Source organism: Pseudorasbora parva, chromosome 19, assembly GCF_024679245.1.
Source record: "Pseudorasbora parva isolate DD20220531a chromosome 19, ASM2467924v1, whole genome shotgun sequence".
Taxonomy (NCBI): domain Eukaryota; kingdom Metazoa; phylum Chordata; class Actinopteri; order Cypriniformes; family Gobionidae; genus Pseudorasbora; species Pseudorasbora parva.
In genome coordinates this window covers 4,094,791-4,109,913 of record NC_090190.1, presented here as the reverse complement: position 1 = coordinate 4,109,913, position 15,123 = coordinate 4,094,791, and the positions used below count along the sequence as shown (strand labels likewise).

Below are 15,123 nucleotides of genomic sequence, written 5' to 3'. Positions count from 1 at the left end.
TTAATGTAAGTGAGTTGTGTGATGCTGTTAAGTACTAGCAGTCATTGAATCTCATTCTGTGTCCAAAGATGGTGAGGAATCACCCAGTACGGGGATCAAATGCACAGCGTGAGAGCAATTACAATGCAGGAGGCCAGCCGCAGGTATTGCTGAAAACAAAGAAACAAAACATTCCTCAAAATTTGACATTTACAATTCACTCATCATATGAACATGTAATCCGGTGGGGAGCTGTTGAGGCTGGTCATCTTCTGGAATATTCCAGATAAAGGACTATGCCATCACTCAAACCAAATGGATCGTTAAACCAGAATTCCTGTCCTGTGGTCAACTTCACCGTTCTTGAAATGTGGACACGGTTGTAGGTTGCTTTACCATGCGCTCAGTGTGACTGTGAATGATCACGTTCAGTCTTTCTAACCACTGCACAATTAATATAATATTAGCTGCTCTTTTTTTCTTGTTTTTATGCCTAAATACAGTGGCCTCAAAAAGGATTTGGACACTTAAAATGTGTGTATTACATTGCAACAGATGAGCATGTGAACATGTTCTGATTGGTTGACTTTTAGCCAATTTTTAGTAGTTTCATAAGTTCATAAAAGTGCACTTGCAGAATAAGCACCGGCGTAGTTAATCACATTAACCATGAACATTTTCTACTACAATGCTTCACAGCCAGAATGTACCTAAATACTTTACTTTTCAAAGTGTTTGTGTTGTTTATTCAAATAAAACCATGGTTGGATATTTTGTTACATAATGTCAAGACATTCATTCATTTTTTTAAATGTGGCTTGAAGGAACCTATTATGCCCTTTTTATGAAGTCTTGATGTTGCTTTGGGCTCTGCTAGAATAGGTTTTCACGGTTGAATGTTCAAAAACAAATTATTTTCCCCATATTCTCCATTGTTGCAGCTCCTCTCTTCCCAGTCTGTCAGTAACTCTCTGTTTAGTTACTGTCTCTATGAAGCCCCTCCTTCTGAAAAGCACACTGGGCTCTGATTGGTCGGCTGGACCAGTCTGTTGTGATCGGTCAGCCAACCGATTCGAACGTGTTTGGGAAAAGTCACACGAGTTTCAACACACTACTAACTATCTTAACCAGGCCCTGCCCCTTTATTTAGTTTACGTCTTGGGTGGGAATTATTTAAATGAGGAATTTTGTGACGTCTATGCTCCCGGAAAAAAGCTTAAGACCACAATAGAGGTTTAAAGCATAATAGAACCCCTTTAAGTGTCCAAATTGGTCACTGTATTTTATTTTTAATCCATAGTAATACATATTAGGGACACATATTCTATATATAACAATATGTTTGTTTATCTCTTTTATTCATTACGTGTAATATAAATGTCAATCAGTATTCTCGTGAGATTCATTTCTATCCTTAAAGGGTTAGTTCACCCAAAAATGAAATGGATGTTATTAATGACTCTCCCTAATGTCGTTCCACACCCGTAAGACCTCCGTTCATCTTCACACACAATTTAAGATATTTTATATTTAGACCGAGAGCGTATGCAAGTGTATGCACACTATACTGTCCATGTCCAGAAAGGGAATAAAAACATCATCAAAGTAGTCCATATGAGACATCAGTGGGTTAATTAGAATCTCTTGAAGCATCCGAAATACATTTTGGTCCAAAAATAACAAAAACTACGACTTAATTCAGCATTGTCTTCTCTTCCGCATTTGTTTTCAAACCTCAAATAAAGATTCAAACGGCCATGAATCAGCGGATTGATTAATGATTTGGATCACGTGTCAAACTGCTGAAATCACGTGACATTGGCGATCCGAAATTAATGAATCAATAAGCTGATTCATGACCGTTTGAATCTTTATTTAAGGTTTGAAAACAAGTACGGAAAAGAAGACAATGCTCCCTTTCTGGACATGGACAGTATAGTGTGCATACCCATATGCTCGGACTAAATATAAAATATCTTAAACTGTGTTCCAGACGAAGGTCTTACGGGTGTGGAACGACATTAGGGTGAGAAGTTAATGACATAAATGTAATGTTTGGGTGAACTAACCCTTTAATAACTCCTGCTTCCTTGTATTATTTGTAATTAAACTGAAGTTGATGGTTCCTGCAGGATTACTCTGAGTTCCAGTACAGACGGAGACACAGGCAGCGGCGTCGAGGAGACTTGCTCCGGCTGCACAGCCTCCGCAGTAACACCCCTGAACCCCACGACCCCTCTGACAACACTTCAGGTACAGCTCCTGACCGAAAGAGTCAGCCCACATAATGTTAGAATAAAGAGTTGCTTTAAATCAGATTTACTCTGTTTGAAATCGATTTGTGTCTACAGAAACGCATGAGGGAGGAGGTTCACAAAGGCATGGGATATCCACGGTAAATATACTCTTTCTAACTGTGTTTGTTTTTGAGATGTCCCTGAAGCTTAAAGGGGTGGTTAAATGCGATTTCACTTGTTTAACTTTAGATAGTGTGTAATGTTGCTGCTTGAGCATAAACGGTATCTGCAAAGTTAAAGTGCTGAAAGTTCAATGCAAACAGAGATATTGTCTTTTAAAGTTACGGCAGATTATTGCCTACAAAAACGGCCGGTTGGGACTACAACAAGCTTCTTCCTGGGTTGGTGACATCATAAACCCTCGCTAGTCTCCGCAGATGTGACTTCTGCCCGTAATGGGAAGGGGCGTGGCGTTTTCAGCAACCTGTGCTTGGCACTTCAGCCAATAAAAATACAGGAAACTACATTTGGCCAACTAACCAATCTAAGACCATTGCGTTTTTCGGAGGAATGGGCTTCATAGAAGCAGGAAGCAAACGAGCCGTTCAAAGGACAGTGGAGACAGCGGTGTGGAATAAAGGTCAAATAGAAGAAAAATATGGCGTTTAAAAAAGAAGAAAAAAAGAAGTATTATGACAAGTTATACTGCGCTGCATAAACAAAACCAAGCTTAAAAAAAAAAAACATGGAACCACCGCTTTAAAGGGCGAATTCCAAATGGCCTTTTTGCACCCTTGAAGGGCATTTCCAAATGAAAGTGAACAACTGAATCCCTTCACAAAGGGCCCTTCTGCAGGTCCGTTAGTGAAGGAAGAGAACATGCAATGGTCACTACAAGGAAGTAATTTAATCATTTATGGTCATGTGCTGCCCTTTGGAGTGAGTGAGGCATTGTGATGCTCACTTCTAATTGGAACTTGCCCTGAAGTCTGAATTTGAAAAGGCACAGAAAATGAAAAATGCATTCTACAGAGCCCCTAAAGGGACATGGTTAGGGTGTGGTAGTTGGTTACATTACAAAAGAGATTGAAAAGAGACTTCAGTACCCTGCATATGATAGCGGCTCCCTGATGTCTGCAAATGATGTACAATATAATTACCCAACTATATAATCTAATATTTTCCCATCAACATGTCCCTTTAGGGGCTCCATAGAATGCGCCATTCTAAATAGTTTTGAGTTATTTATTTTGGTCATATTTTTGTATTTTGATTTAGATTAAATAATAAAATATTTTAGACAATATTTCATCCTACTAAATTCATTCAAGTCATATTTAGTTGAAAATGGCATCTAAATTTAGTCCACAAAAATGCAAAATTAAACCAGATATTTCATATAAATGTTTTCTCAAACCAAAAATATTTTAAATATTATTTTAAACATGTTAAAAACATTAAAAAAGATTCTGTTAAAATGTCTGTAGGCTTTTTTTTCCATGTGCAAAAAAATATTTTCCTCACCAAGGCTGCATTTATTTAATAATAAAAAACTGTAAAAATAGAAATATTTTTAAAAAAGGGAAGAAAATTATCACAACTTAGAAATTTTTCTCTGTGAATATGTGATGTATTCCTGTGATCAAAGCTGAATTTTTTCAGCAGCATTACTCCAGTCTTCAGTGTCACATGACTCTTCAGAAATCTTTCTGATATGCTGATTTGCTGCTCAGTAAACATTTATGATTATTATTGGTGTTAATATAATTTTTTTTTCAAAAGAGCAGCATTTGAAACATTATAAGTGTCTACCACTTTTGATCAATTTAATGCATCCTTAATGAATAAAAATTAAATATTTATTTTCACGAGTCAATAGTCGCGTTTCCTTCTAAAGTGAATGTAACTTATTTGCAAATGTTTTATGCGATATTCCCATTTGGCACATAAGGGAGCGTTTCCATCCAGTGAGCCGAAGACAATAAAAACGTCACTTCCTGATAAACTGGCACTTAATGTCACTAAGAAAAGTAGGAGAAGGCACTGAATATCATAATTTCATATATAATAATTTATTTGCATCTCAGAGAGCGCAGACGAAACACAATAAACTTATCTTGCTTTTGAAGGCAGATGTCTACTTTTCGGGAATGTGGTCGTGTTAGAGAGTTCTGGAAGGTAGTAATACCGAATCACTTTGACAACAGACTTTACTCCGTCATTTCAGAACAACCAAAACAGCATTTCAGATGCTGTGCAAAAAGATTGTTCCGTCTAGTAATGCCATTCCTTTGCAAAGTCGCATGATTTTTTTTTAGAGGTATTTATTCAGGATATGTGAAGACTTCCGATGCTATAGCCTCTAAGTCCGTCTGATGTTTTTCTTATAAATGTTTAGAAAGTCTTTCAATGCTTAAATTGCTTTGTGTTTACATTTTTGTGTTGATTTTAACTTAAAGCAGCACTTGGCTACTTTTGCTCTCGGGGTCCCCCCACAGTTTGGAAAAAATAATGTCCTCAACTACTGTCGTAAGCTGTCATCCTACAACAGGGGATGCCATCGCGCGTGCATTTGTTGACATGACAACCCTGATAGGCCTGAACTAGTGATGCGCAGCTCGTCTCATAACCCGCGGACCCCGTATGTCTATTTAATGGTCGTGGGTGCCGGGCGGGTTGTAAAAATATATACAGTGGTGCGGGGCGGGCCAAATAACTTCATAAAAGCGTCCCGCGGGTCGGTGCAGCACTAACAGTTCCCCTGAACACTGCAGGAGGAGTTCTTCTGGCGGCGCGTGTGAAATGTCTTCATCCCAGGTAACGTTACAGTCAGTGGCATATGTTTCAGCATGTCATATGAATATAATTTCATGGGTTTTATTTTTTTCAAACGCCAAATAATCACGATGCTCACGTTTACAAGCCAGCGTCATTATAGTAGTCTATTGGTTACCGTTTTACAGAATCTATATGATACTTCAGTTCAATGTTTGAGTGGTCGGTAATCACCATAACAAGCAGGACAGCATCGGTCGGGCACGCCTCCTTCAGCTCACGCCGACGAGCAAACGCTGGTCACATGTTGATCCTCGTCCTGCCTTTAATCACATCACTTTTTCATTTCCTCTTATTGCTTTCCTCCAACAAAACCTTTTCTTTCTTATGTGTCTGTGCTGCTTCGGACATGACTATATTATCTGACGAACAAAGTTGGGCTCGCACGTCCGAATGTAAGGAAGTGTGTGTGTTGGTGGAAGTGATGTATGTGCCGTAAAGCAGTCGAATTTTGTAGTTCTTTTTGTTCTCGGGTTACTACCCGAAACCCGAAGTTTAAAAGTACGCTTAAAAACGATACAGACCCCATCAGGCTATGGCAGACGTGTCATTCAACCTATTGTAAGTCGATTTATCATCACAAGAGTCTTAAAAAGTATATTATGAAGGTTGAAAAGTTACCTAGTGCTGCTTTAATTCTTAATTGCTCTGAAAATGCTTTTTTATTTTTTTTAAAATGTAAAGTGCTTTATAAATTAAATGTATTATTATTAGGGGTGACCCCGAATATTCGAAGATTCGATGCATCGATATGCAGAGCCGGATTCGACCGCCGATCTCATGGTGTTATGATCGCTATGATCGTTATGGCCACGCCTTTAAAATTAGAATACGAATTCAATGAGTGTACACACACCAGCGGTGGCGACTCTGGAAGTGGTTTAAAAATAATGCTGCGCCACAGAGTTCCATTTCCATTTTCCGGTGTGAGATCCTGAGGTGCGGCACTGAGCTTTGCGTCAGGTGTGTGACCCCCTTTAGGCACAATCAGCTTAAGAACGTGCATGTAAACGCACTCAAGGTGTTCTTTTCCTCTCTAGGGGGGTATTCTTTTTAGGTTTATTTATCACAAATGTTCTTTTATATGTTTGTGTGATGTTCTGTATTTCAATCGCAGCTTTACATTTTTTATGAGAAAACGTTTTAGGAATGTTTATCCACCACATTACCTTTTATTTTAACCTAAATAAGAAAGCCACTGTCAGTTCGTCTGTCATTTGGTAGGCAGTTTTGGTCGCTTAATTAAAAGTTGTTGCTGTGTGCAATGTGTAAAGGAACCCTCCTGCTGACTAGTGTCGTGCCCCTCCCAACCCATTCACACACGCACATAGATTATTTCACTATCAGTCGACCATAGAGAGATTTGACAATTCTGATTTGAATGTGTAAATCCTTAGTCGGGGACACCCCTAAATATTATTATAATATATTGACAATTTGAATCCCTTTATCCCCCCAGGCACTTGATTCTCTGGATGAGGATGACCCCAATATTCTGTTGGCTATTCAGCTGTCCCTTCAGGAGTCCGGGCTGGCCTTGGACCCTGAGCCTCAGGATGTGCTCAGTAACGACGCCTCTGTAGGGGCCAGTGGTTCCTCTGTGTCCTCTAGACTGGATTCTGCCACTCTTACTGTGGATCCGCCACGGGCTTCCATGAGCAGCTCTGAGCTTCTGGAGCTGGGAGACAGCCTTATGAGACTGGGCAACATTACCAGCCACTATACACCCTTTAACATGAGTTCCTACCCTGATGCCTTCACCCCGAGTGACCCAGACTGCCTGGACCCTTCCACCAATGCCAACCTGCTTGGTAACATCATGGCCTGGTTCCACGATATGAATCCACAGAGCATTGCACTGATTCCTTCCGCCACCTCGGATGCCGAGACGCCCGCTTTTGAGGAGGGACAACCTGCCAAAGCCCAGGATGAGGAGAGCGAAGAGGGGAGTTCTGAGCAAGGCTCCCTATCGCTGACAAAAGAAAGTTCAGATATGCTGACGACGCAACTTTTGGAGCTAGAATGTGTGGATGAGGCACAGCCTCCTAAAGCAGAGCCAGGCTGGGAGGATTCGGCCAGCAGCGTAGATCTCACTAGTGCAGTTTGTCCTGAAAGCAGTGCGGATCCGCAGGCAACTGAACTCTCCTCCGAGTGGGAGGAACAGGTGCACCTAGTGTGAGGAATGAGTCCAAGTACGTTTACCAATTGAGTGCTCTTATTGTGCCAAAACACTAACTAAAAGCAAAAGTGCTCGTGCAAAAAATGGAGAAGTGTGAACGAGATGCAGTGGGGTTAGACCGGACTAGTCTCGGTAAGTGTGTTGCACCGCGTCTTGGTGGAAGAAAGAAGAAAACATGCTTAGATTCAAGCTAATGAAAGTAGGAAAGAGAAGAGTGGGTCTCATTCACTAATCGTATTTGTGTGCGAATTAATGTTTTTGCACAGAAATCGTAGTTCATCAATAAGTTTGCACTTTTTTTTCTACATTCAATAAAAAAAAGTAGAACTAAAAAACGGCATGCATGTAAAAATCAGTCCTTGTGGCCCCAAAAACATGCTTTAAGCCGAAAAGTTTTCTAATTACTTGAAAATCTGACCCGGGAATTTTGCATTAAAGAATTATGAGCATTATAGTTTGATCTGGAGTAGTTTCTGCATAAAAGGTGCTGTTAGGCCTATATAAAAGGTCTTTATTGTGTATGAAAAACCTCTTTATAGAGATGGTTAGGACGCTAAATATGCTTATTGCTAACTTTAGGCACATTTATGTTAGAGAATCTGGCAGTAAGAGCAAATTTATGTGCATATCTTTTGTGAATCAGGTGGCAATTTTGTTGGAGAAACACACATGAACACACGGTTATGAGTGAATGTTGCCAAGTATTAAAGTCGCAATGAAATGGAAGTAGTGCCATCTTTTTTTCCATATTGTGACATTTATCTGAGTGAAATGGATGATTGGAAATGTAGGGCGGGGACTTTAATATCCCTTCGTTTTTTGATTGGATGGCGGCAGATCTGAATGCAAGCTTATATTAAAGAGGCGGGTTTAAGCAGACTCAATGATTGGAGTGGTCCGGCATACATCACCAGAGAGAAATCATTTTCACCTGAAGATATATTAAGAAAAAAAACTATATGGGGGGAAAAAAGAAGAAAAGAGATTTATTTCATACCGACTTTAAGGTAGAATTTATGCTGTGGGTGCCATGAGTGAAACCTCTGTCTGGATTAGATCGGAAATTCATTCTTTCTTTTAAAGAGATGAGATGAAATGCGTGAATTTTTGACAAAAAAAAGAATGTTTAACATGCAGCAGAAAATAGTGTGAATCCATAATTAAGACCTGAACGTTTTGCTTTTAACCAGTTCTTTGCCCTGTTTTCTTTTATTTTTATCCTTTTATTTTAAAAACACTAATGTTCTTTGTATGCCATTTTTAATGCAGTTGGTGCGCACAATGGACACTTCACATATTATAAATGTGTTTGAGGAGTGTGAAATGTTTTCATTTCATGGAACACTTCATGTAAATGAAAATGTGATCGCATTTATCACCTTATCTATTGTGACTACTGCACACAACACCTCTGATATCCAGTGTTGTGTGTTTCATTGGGCTCATTAATTATGCATATATATATATATATATATATATATATATATATATATATATATGCATAAAGACTCTCCACAGGTCCTCTGAAGCAATAGAGAGATAAGAACAGGGGTTTTCCTGATTTCGTTTGTGTGCCACACTCAGTCACAACAAAATCAGTCTCCTGTTGTATGTACAGGATATGTGGCCAAACTGATACATATTTTAACACCTTTGCTGAAGGCCTTCTCTGACAAAACATACTGTGCAGTAACCAAGACTTCAAGGAATATTCCAGGTTAAATGCATTTTAAGATTTATAGACAGCATCTGCAGTGTGGTATTGAGTACCATTGAAGTTTTTTAAATATGGAACAAAAAAAACAATGCATTTAAAATGAAACTCTGATGCTGTCAATATCTTAGTGTTATTTAAGCCAGAATATTAATCTCTGTCATAAATACTGTAGTTTGATTTCTTTTACTGATACATAATTGTTGGAAGGTTTTAGATGTGAGAAAAGGATGGTTTTGTGTTTTTTCTGTGCTCATCAGTGTGCCTTTTTTGTACTTTTTCTTATTTATATACATCTTGCCTAATTAAGTTAGTTTGCTGTGTCAATCAAATACAATCAACCTTACATATTAACCCCCACCTTACATTAGATAGTCTTTGTATTATGTTGACCTCATGTTTTGTATTACACTGAATTGGTTGCCATGTTTTGATGGCCTCTCATTACAGTTTTAATGACGGTTTGGTATAAGGTGGAAGAAAGAATAATAGACAATGTAGAGTTGGTGATTGTAGTTGCTGCATAGTTTGGCTTTTTTCTTTCAGATAAATTTTACATCAGAAGTGATGACCAGTTTTTACATCTTAATCTAACTGTTGTGTGTAAAAATGTATGACTTGGTTTGTTTCTTTTACCAAAATATTTATGGTGGTGGTATTTTTGTGATTTTAATTTGATTTTAGATTTTTTTAAACGTGACCATTAACCTTGAATTGTCATTTGCACATTCATAGACTATACTTGATACATTCCCAGTTTGTATGATGTGTAGCCAATAAACAGAAAGTATTGGTAAAGGTGTGCTCGGATTAAAAAGTTTAAAATCGAGTCCTCCTATTTGTTGTGATTCATGAAAGAAACTACCGGTACATACTGTGCTTGCTTTCACAAATTAAATTACAATGAACAGCGCCCTCTAGTGAATTTCCCCAGGCTTTTATCTTGAAAATAAGGACCGCGCATTTCGGACTTTTATTTTATAATTGAGAATATCTTCTCCGGAAGTTTTTTTTCTGCATGAGAAAACATACGGGACCTATCATTCATTGTTTTCAAAATGAAAGATGTGTATTTGTGGTTAAACTAATAGTCATATTTCTTCGAATTGGGCAATTATTGTAGATTTTTGGCTGTGATCGCATTACTGCAGGAAAACACTACGGTTTAGTTCAGAAATAACTTTGCAAGACCATTGTAAACGCTTGCGGTCAGCAAACATGCCTCTTGGTTTAAAACCATGCTGTGCTGTCTGCAAAACGAACTCTTCTTCCATGTGGAAAAAAGGAAACCAGGGGGAAATTTTATGTAACAACTGCACAGGTAAAATTGTAACCAGTGGAGGCTCCGGAGCATCTGCTTCATCCACCATCCAGCAAAATAATGGCGGAGGAAAACAGGTTTGAAGTGTTTCTTAAAATCCAATTTATTTAACGTTAACCTATCATTTAGACTGCTAGCTACACTGCCCACTAGAACACTTTAATTTACAACCAAATAGCCTTGCAAGTACACGGAATGGCTTCTTTTTTAACGTTACAAATGTACGTTAACTTGTTACTTGTCGAAAAGGCGCGGTTTGTATTATAACAATTTTTGTATACAGCATTTTTTAAAATGACGTTTTAAATAAACATTGGTATACATTTGCACGATAACACAGACAAAACGGTTATCTAGCTTTATTTTATTTAACGTTACATGGAGCGGGTCGCCTCCTTCTGTGCGCCGCCCTTACGTCACAACCGTCAAACAATTAGCATATCTTTTTAAAGTGGTTAAATGACGCTTAAAAAATATTTAAAAAGTATTGGTCAACACTTGCACAAGAACTACAGACATTAACAGTTAACTTACCTAGCTTTATTTTACTTGCGGGTCGCACCGTTCTGGGAGCCGCCATGTTTACGTCACAACCGTCAAACAATTACTACCATATCTTTACTTGGTATAATTTAAATGAAGCTTAAAGATAAGCATTTCTAAACCATTGGTACTATTTTTGTTTCCCTTTTTATTTTACAGTCCAAACAGGAAATCCACAGACGCTCTGCTCGGTTACGGAGCACCAAGTACAAAGCTCCTGCATCTGAGAAAAAAGTCTCAACCAAAGGAAAGGGTAGACGACACATTTTCAAATTGAAAAATGTAAGTTCTTTCCATTCAGACTTGTGTATGATTGTTTAATGAAATGGTTCATTGTCATTTATTCTTCTTTTTTACTTCTTTATATTTCATAGCCCATCAAAGCACCAGAGTCTGTGTCAACAATCATCACATCAGAGTCCTTGTTTTACAAAGTAACCACTTCTTTCTACTGTTCAAAATGTTTGTTCAGTGTTTTTCTATCTGCCTCTTTCGATCTACTAACCTGCACTTTTTGTGTTCAGGGTGTCTATTATCAAATAGGAGATGTCATTAAAGTAATAGACGAGGATGATGGTAAACCATACTACGCACAGATTCGTGGTTTCGTCCAGGACCAGTACTGTGAGAAAAGTGCTGCGTTAACTTGGCTGATTCCAACTCAGGCCAGTCCTCGAGATCGATTTGATCCGGGTACATACATTGTTGGTAAGTTCCTGCAGAAATAAACGTGTCTGTTGTGCTTGCTTTGTTTCTTCATTTGAACACAAATTATTTTTTTTTTACTCCAACCGTTGCTCTTATAATGCATGTCAATGGGGTCTAATTCTAATAAGACCCCATTGACATGCATTATACGAGCAACGGTTGGAGTTAAAACATTTAATTTGTGTTCTACTGAAGACATAAACACACCTACATCTTGAATGCCCTGGGGGTAAACAGATAAACATCACAATGGCATTTTTGGGTGAACTATCCCTTTAAGTGCATCACCAGTCATATATCCTAATATCAAACAAAAGTTTTCAAGATTTCTTTATTTAACGGCTGCTTAAACATTTATTTCTTTGCCTAGGTCCTGAAGAGGACTTGCCAAGAAAAATGGAATACCTGGAGTTTGTCTGTCACGCTCCATCAGAGTATTTCAAATCAAGAAGTTGCCCTTTCCCAACAATACCAGTCCGTCCAGAAAAAGGCTACATCTGGACTCATATAGGACCGACACCTGCTGTTGCCATCAAGGAAACTGTAGGGTGAAGTTAACCCTTCAAATCATTGTACATTCAGACTGAACTGAATCTTTTCAGTACTATTTCAAAAACAGAATTGTTTTGCTTGAATTAGGATGTGTGTGGTATTGGTCATCGAATATTTTATACAATTAGGGTTGAGCCTCAGAATGCCTGTTTCACAGTTAAACGTGTAAGTATTCTACACTTCAACATAGAGGTCAAATTGAAAAGAAACTGAGTACAAAGTTAATTTGTAATACATTCATATACATAAGTGTAAAAATCCATTCAACTCAGTTTACATGTTTTGTACTTGTGCATCTCCCAAATATGTTTTCCGAGTATTCAGTTCTGTCAGAAAGTGTCTGAGCTTAGGCTGCCATCTGTTAAGCAGCTTTCGGTATCATGCTCTTGTTGTCAATTCCAAGGATGATGTGAATATTATAGACTTTTAATAAACACAAGGAGTGATATCTTGCTCAATACCAATGTAAAGTTAACAGAACGAGGGCTTATGTACTCAGGAGGAAGATGATCAACAGAACAGGTGAGAAATAATCGGGATCCATGACATCTAATGAATGACAAGGGTTGCACTTCAATCAGCACCCTAGGTAGTGTACCAGTATATTGTGTATACTAATTTGGGCACTAGTAAGGACTCTGGCTCGCTACGCTGTGGCACCGCCCGAAATCGCATCTTATGTTCTTATTTTGAATATGAAGTTACATCACGTTACAGTTACATGCTAAAAAAAGTATGTTCTATAATATGAGTGTGTAGTATGTATTTAAAAATAAAAAAACAGTTATATCCCGAGGATGACGACCAAATTTCTTTACAATCTTCAAATGTGTGTGTGTGTGCTTGTTTTTGTTAAATATCAGGACACAAATGTGTGTAATTACATGGGTATGACACAGGTATTACAAGGAGAGGGTGAAATATGAGGACATTACCCATGTCCCCACTTTTCAAAATGCTTATAAATCATAAGGATGAGTTTTTTTTAAGGTAAAAATGCAGAATGTTTCCTGTGATGGGTAGGTTTAGGGGCAGGGGCTGTGTGTGTGTGTGTGAGAGAGAGAGAGAGTGAGAGGGGTAGGTTTAGGGGCAGGGGCTGTGTGTGTGTGTGTGTGTGTGTGTGTGTGTGAGAGAGAGTGAGAGGGGTAGGTTTAGGGGCAGGGGCAGTGTAGGGGTATAGAAAATACGGTTTGTGCAGTATGAAAACCATTATGCCTGTTGAATGTCCCCACATTTCACAAAAACAAATGTGTGTGTGTGTGTTTGCGAGTTTGTGTGTGTGTATGAGTTTGTGTGTGTGTTTACTGCTTCTGTAGCTGCTCAGATAGTGCAGAGTTCTCTCTGTTGTGACATCATAATGAAGATTCCGTTCTGGAAGTTCTAACTCTGCTGGTGGTGTGTTAAGAGTGAACAGATTGAAAGATACTTTCGTCACTACAGATATTGACCACATTGAATTCACTAGCAGCATTCGATCCTCATAATGTCGCTGTTTAGCCGTGTGTTTAAGCGACCGTTTGAGCGGTTTGCTCACTTCTTGCACAGAAGGATGACAGCTCAGTGTGCAGCGCAAGACTTAGAGAAACTTCCAGATTCTCCATCGATGAAGGCAGGGGAGGAGAGTGAGGGCTTCGACTTCACTGCCAATGATAGGAAGTGCTGGAAGAGACACCCCAAGGTGCCTGAGAGGTGTCAGCATGGAGAGAGAGAGGAGGAAAAAAAGGTGAAGAGCAATAAGGGAGGCAGGCATAAAGATGAGGCTGAAGAGGAGAGAGAGACACTCAGACTTGAACAGATAAAGATGAAGAAGAATGGACGTGTGCATCAGAGAAAAAGAAAAATGCAGAGTCTAGAAAAGTTGATGGAGAGTGGAAGCGAGCATAGAGAAGCTAGAGAAAGATCTCAGATCACAGAGCCAAAGACGCTTATTGTGGAGGTCAAACCTCTGCATTCTCCAGGCGGATCTTCCCAATTTCCAAGTGTCTCTGAACACCTTGTGCTCTCAGCCGATGGTTTCAAACCCATGCCGCCAGTGACCAAACCACCCATGCATCTTCAGAAACCATCTGAGGATGTGTTATTCCCGCTTCATGTGGATCCTCCCAAACCGTTGGTGGTTCCTCCATGTCCCATTCCAGCTCCTGATGAACTGTTTTCCCTCCGACGCTCTTCATCCCAAGTTCGTCCTCCTGCATCTGATGAAGCCAATCCTCTGCGACGTCCTTCCAGCCGAAAGCCTCAGACATTCACTTCTTCCCCGTTTAATCCGTCTTCACAACTCATGCTGGTTGACATAGAGGATGAGGAGAATGAGTATGTGGAATACACCGGGAAGACCTACCGGGCCGGTGACTTAATCAAGCCCGAACGCCCCCGAATGCCGGAGGCTGAAATGAAACCAAGAAGGATGGTTGCTTGGTTGGAGGAGGACAGCGAGGAGCAGGAGGACGCGTGGGTGAGTGACGTTGAGGAGATCCAGGGATTTGAAGAAGAGGATCCCAGTGAAATGGGAGACTGAGGCCACAATAAGGCCATACCTCTCCTGACAGTCCCAACAATGTGAATGTCCAGGAAGGGTGCAAAAGAAAAGTGAAGATAATACAGGAGGAGGAACGACGAGAAAAAAAGTTTCCTGCTTGAACACTAAAGCATCTTATCTCTTCATCTTTAAACATCTGCTCGTTTCTTTGTTTAAATAAAAAAAAAAAAATGCAAACTAACACCTTGAAAGATCCATGTCTCTTCCTGACTTCCCAACTTTTGTAAATTTCATAAAAGTTAAATATGAACTGTATAATTTCTAAATAACTTGTTTAACATCACAGCATTTCAGATCAATCATATCAATTTTAATCTTGAAAACTGAGTTTGAGGGGTTCAGTGTATCTTTTGGTTATGTGGTCAGTGCTGCAGTGGTCAGAATCTCATGATTTTAATCCTCTGGGCCCAGTTTTTCAAAAGTGATCCAGTGGGATTTCGGATTACGGATTGGATCAAATCTTGGAATTGGGTTTTTCAAAAGAAAAAGAGGGATTCCGAACTAAGATCAGAGCAT

General features: G+C 39.2%; 2 protein-coding genes across 3 annotated transcripts in view; both read left to right on the top strand.

The window, feature by feature from the left end:
* Positions 1 to 8,574, top strand: part of ankib1a (ankyrin repeat and IBR domain containing 1a) — a 49,211-nt gene extending 40,637 nt beyond the window's left edge. The window contains exons 18-21 of one of the 2 annotated variants that reach the window (XM_067425557.1): positions 69 to 143; positions 2,112 to 2,232; positions 2,331 to 2,374; positions 6,511 to 8,573. In XM_067425557.1, coding sequence (XP_067281658.1) covers positions 69 to 143; positions 2,112 to 2,232; positions 2,331 to 2,374; positions 6,511 to 7,230 — 960 coding nt within the window. In that variant the 3' untranslated portion in view covers positions 7,231 to 8,573. Of the gene's footprint in view, positions 1 to 68; positions 144 to 2,111; positions 2,233 to 2,330; positions 2,375 to 6,510 lie in introns of both variants that reach the window. The other variant, XM_067425558.1, reaches the window with a different exon arrangement.
* Positions 8,575 to 9,901: 1,327 nt separating this feature from the next.
* gatad1 (GATA zinc finger domain containing 1) lies at positions 9,902 to 12,864 on the top strand. The gene is made up of 5 exons (XM_067425199.1): positions 9,902 to 10,342; positions 10,968 to 11,090; positions 11,183 to 11,242; positions 11,333 to 11,516; positions 11,887 to 12,864. Exons 1-5 carry the CDS (start codon positions 10,163 to 10,165, stop codon positions 12,066 to 12,068), a joined length of 729 nt encoding a protein of 242 aa, XP_067281300.1. The 5' UTR covers positions 9,902 to 10,162; the 3' UTR covers positions 12,069 to 12,864.
* The last annotated feature ends 2,259 nt before the right edge of the window (positions 12,865 to 15,123 follow it).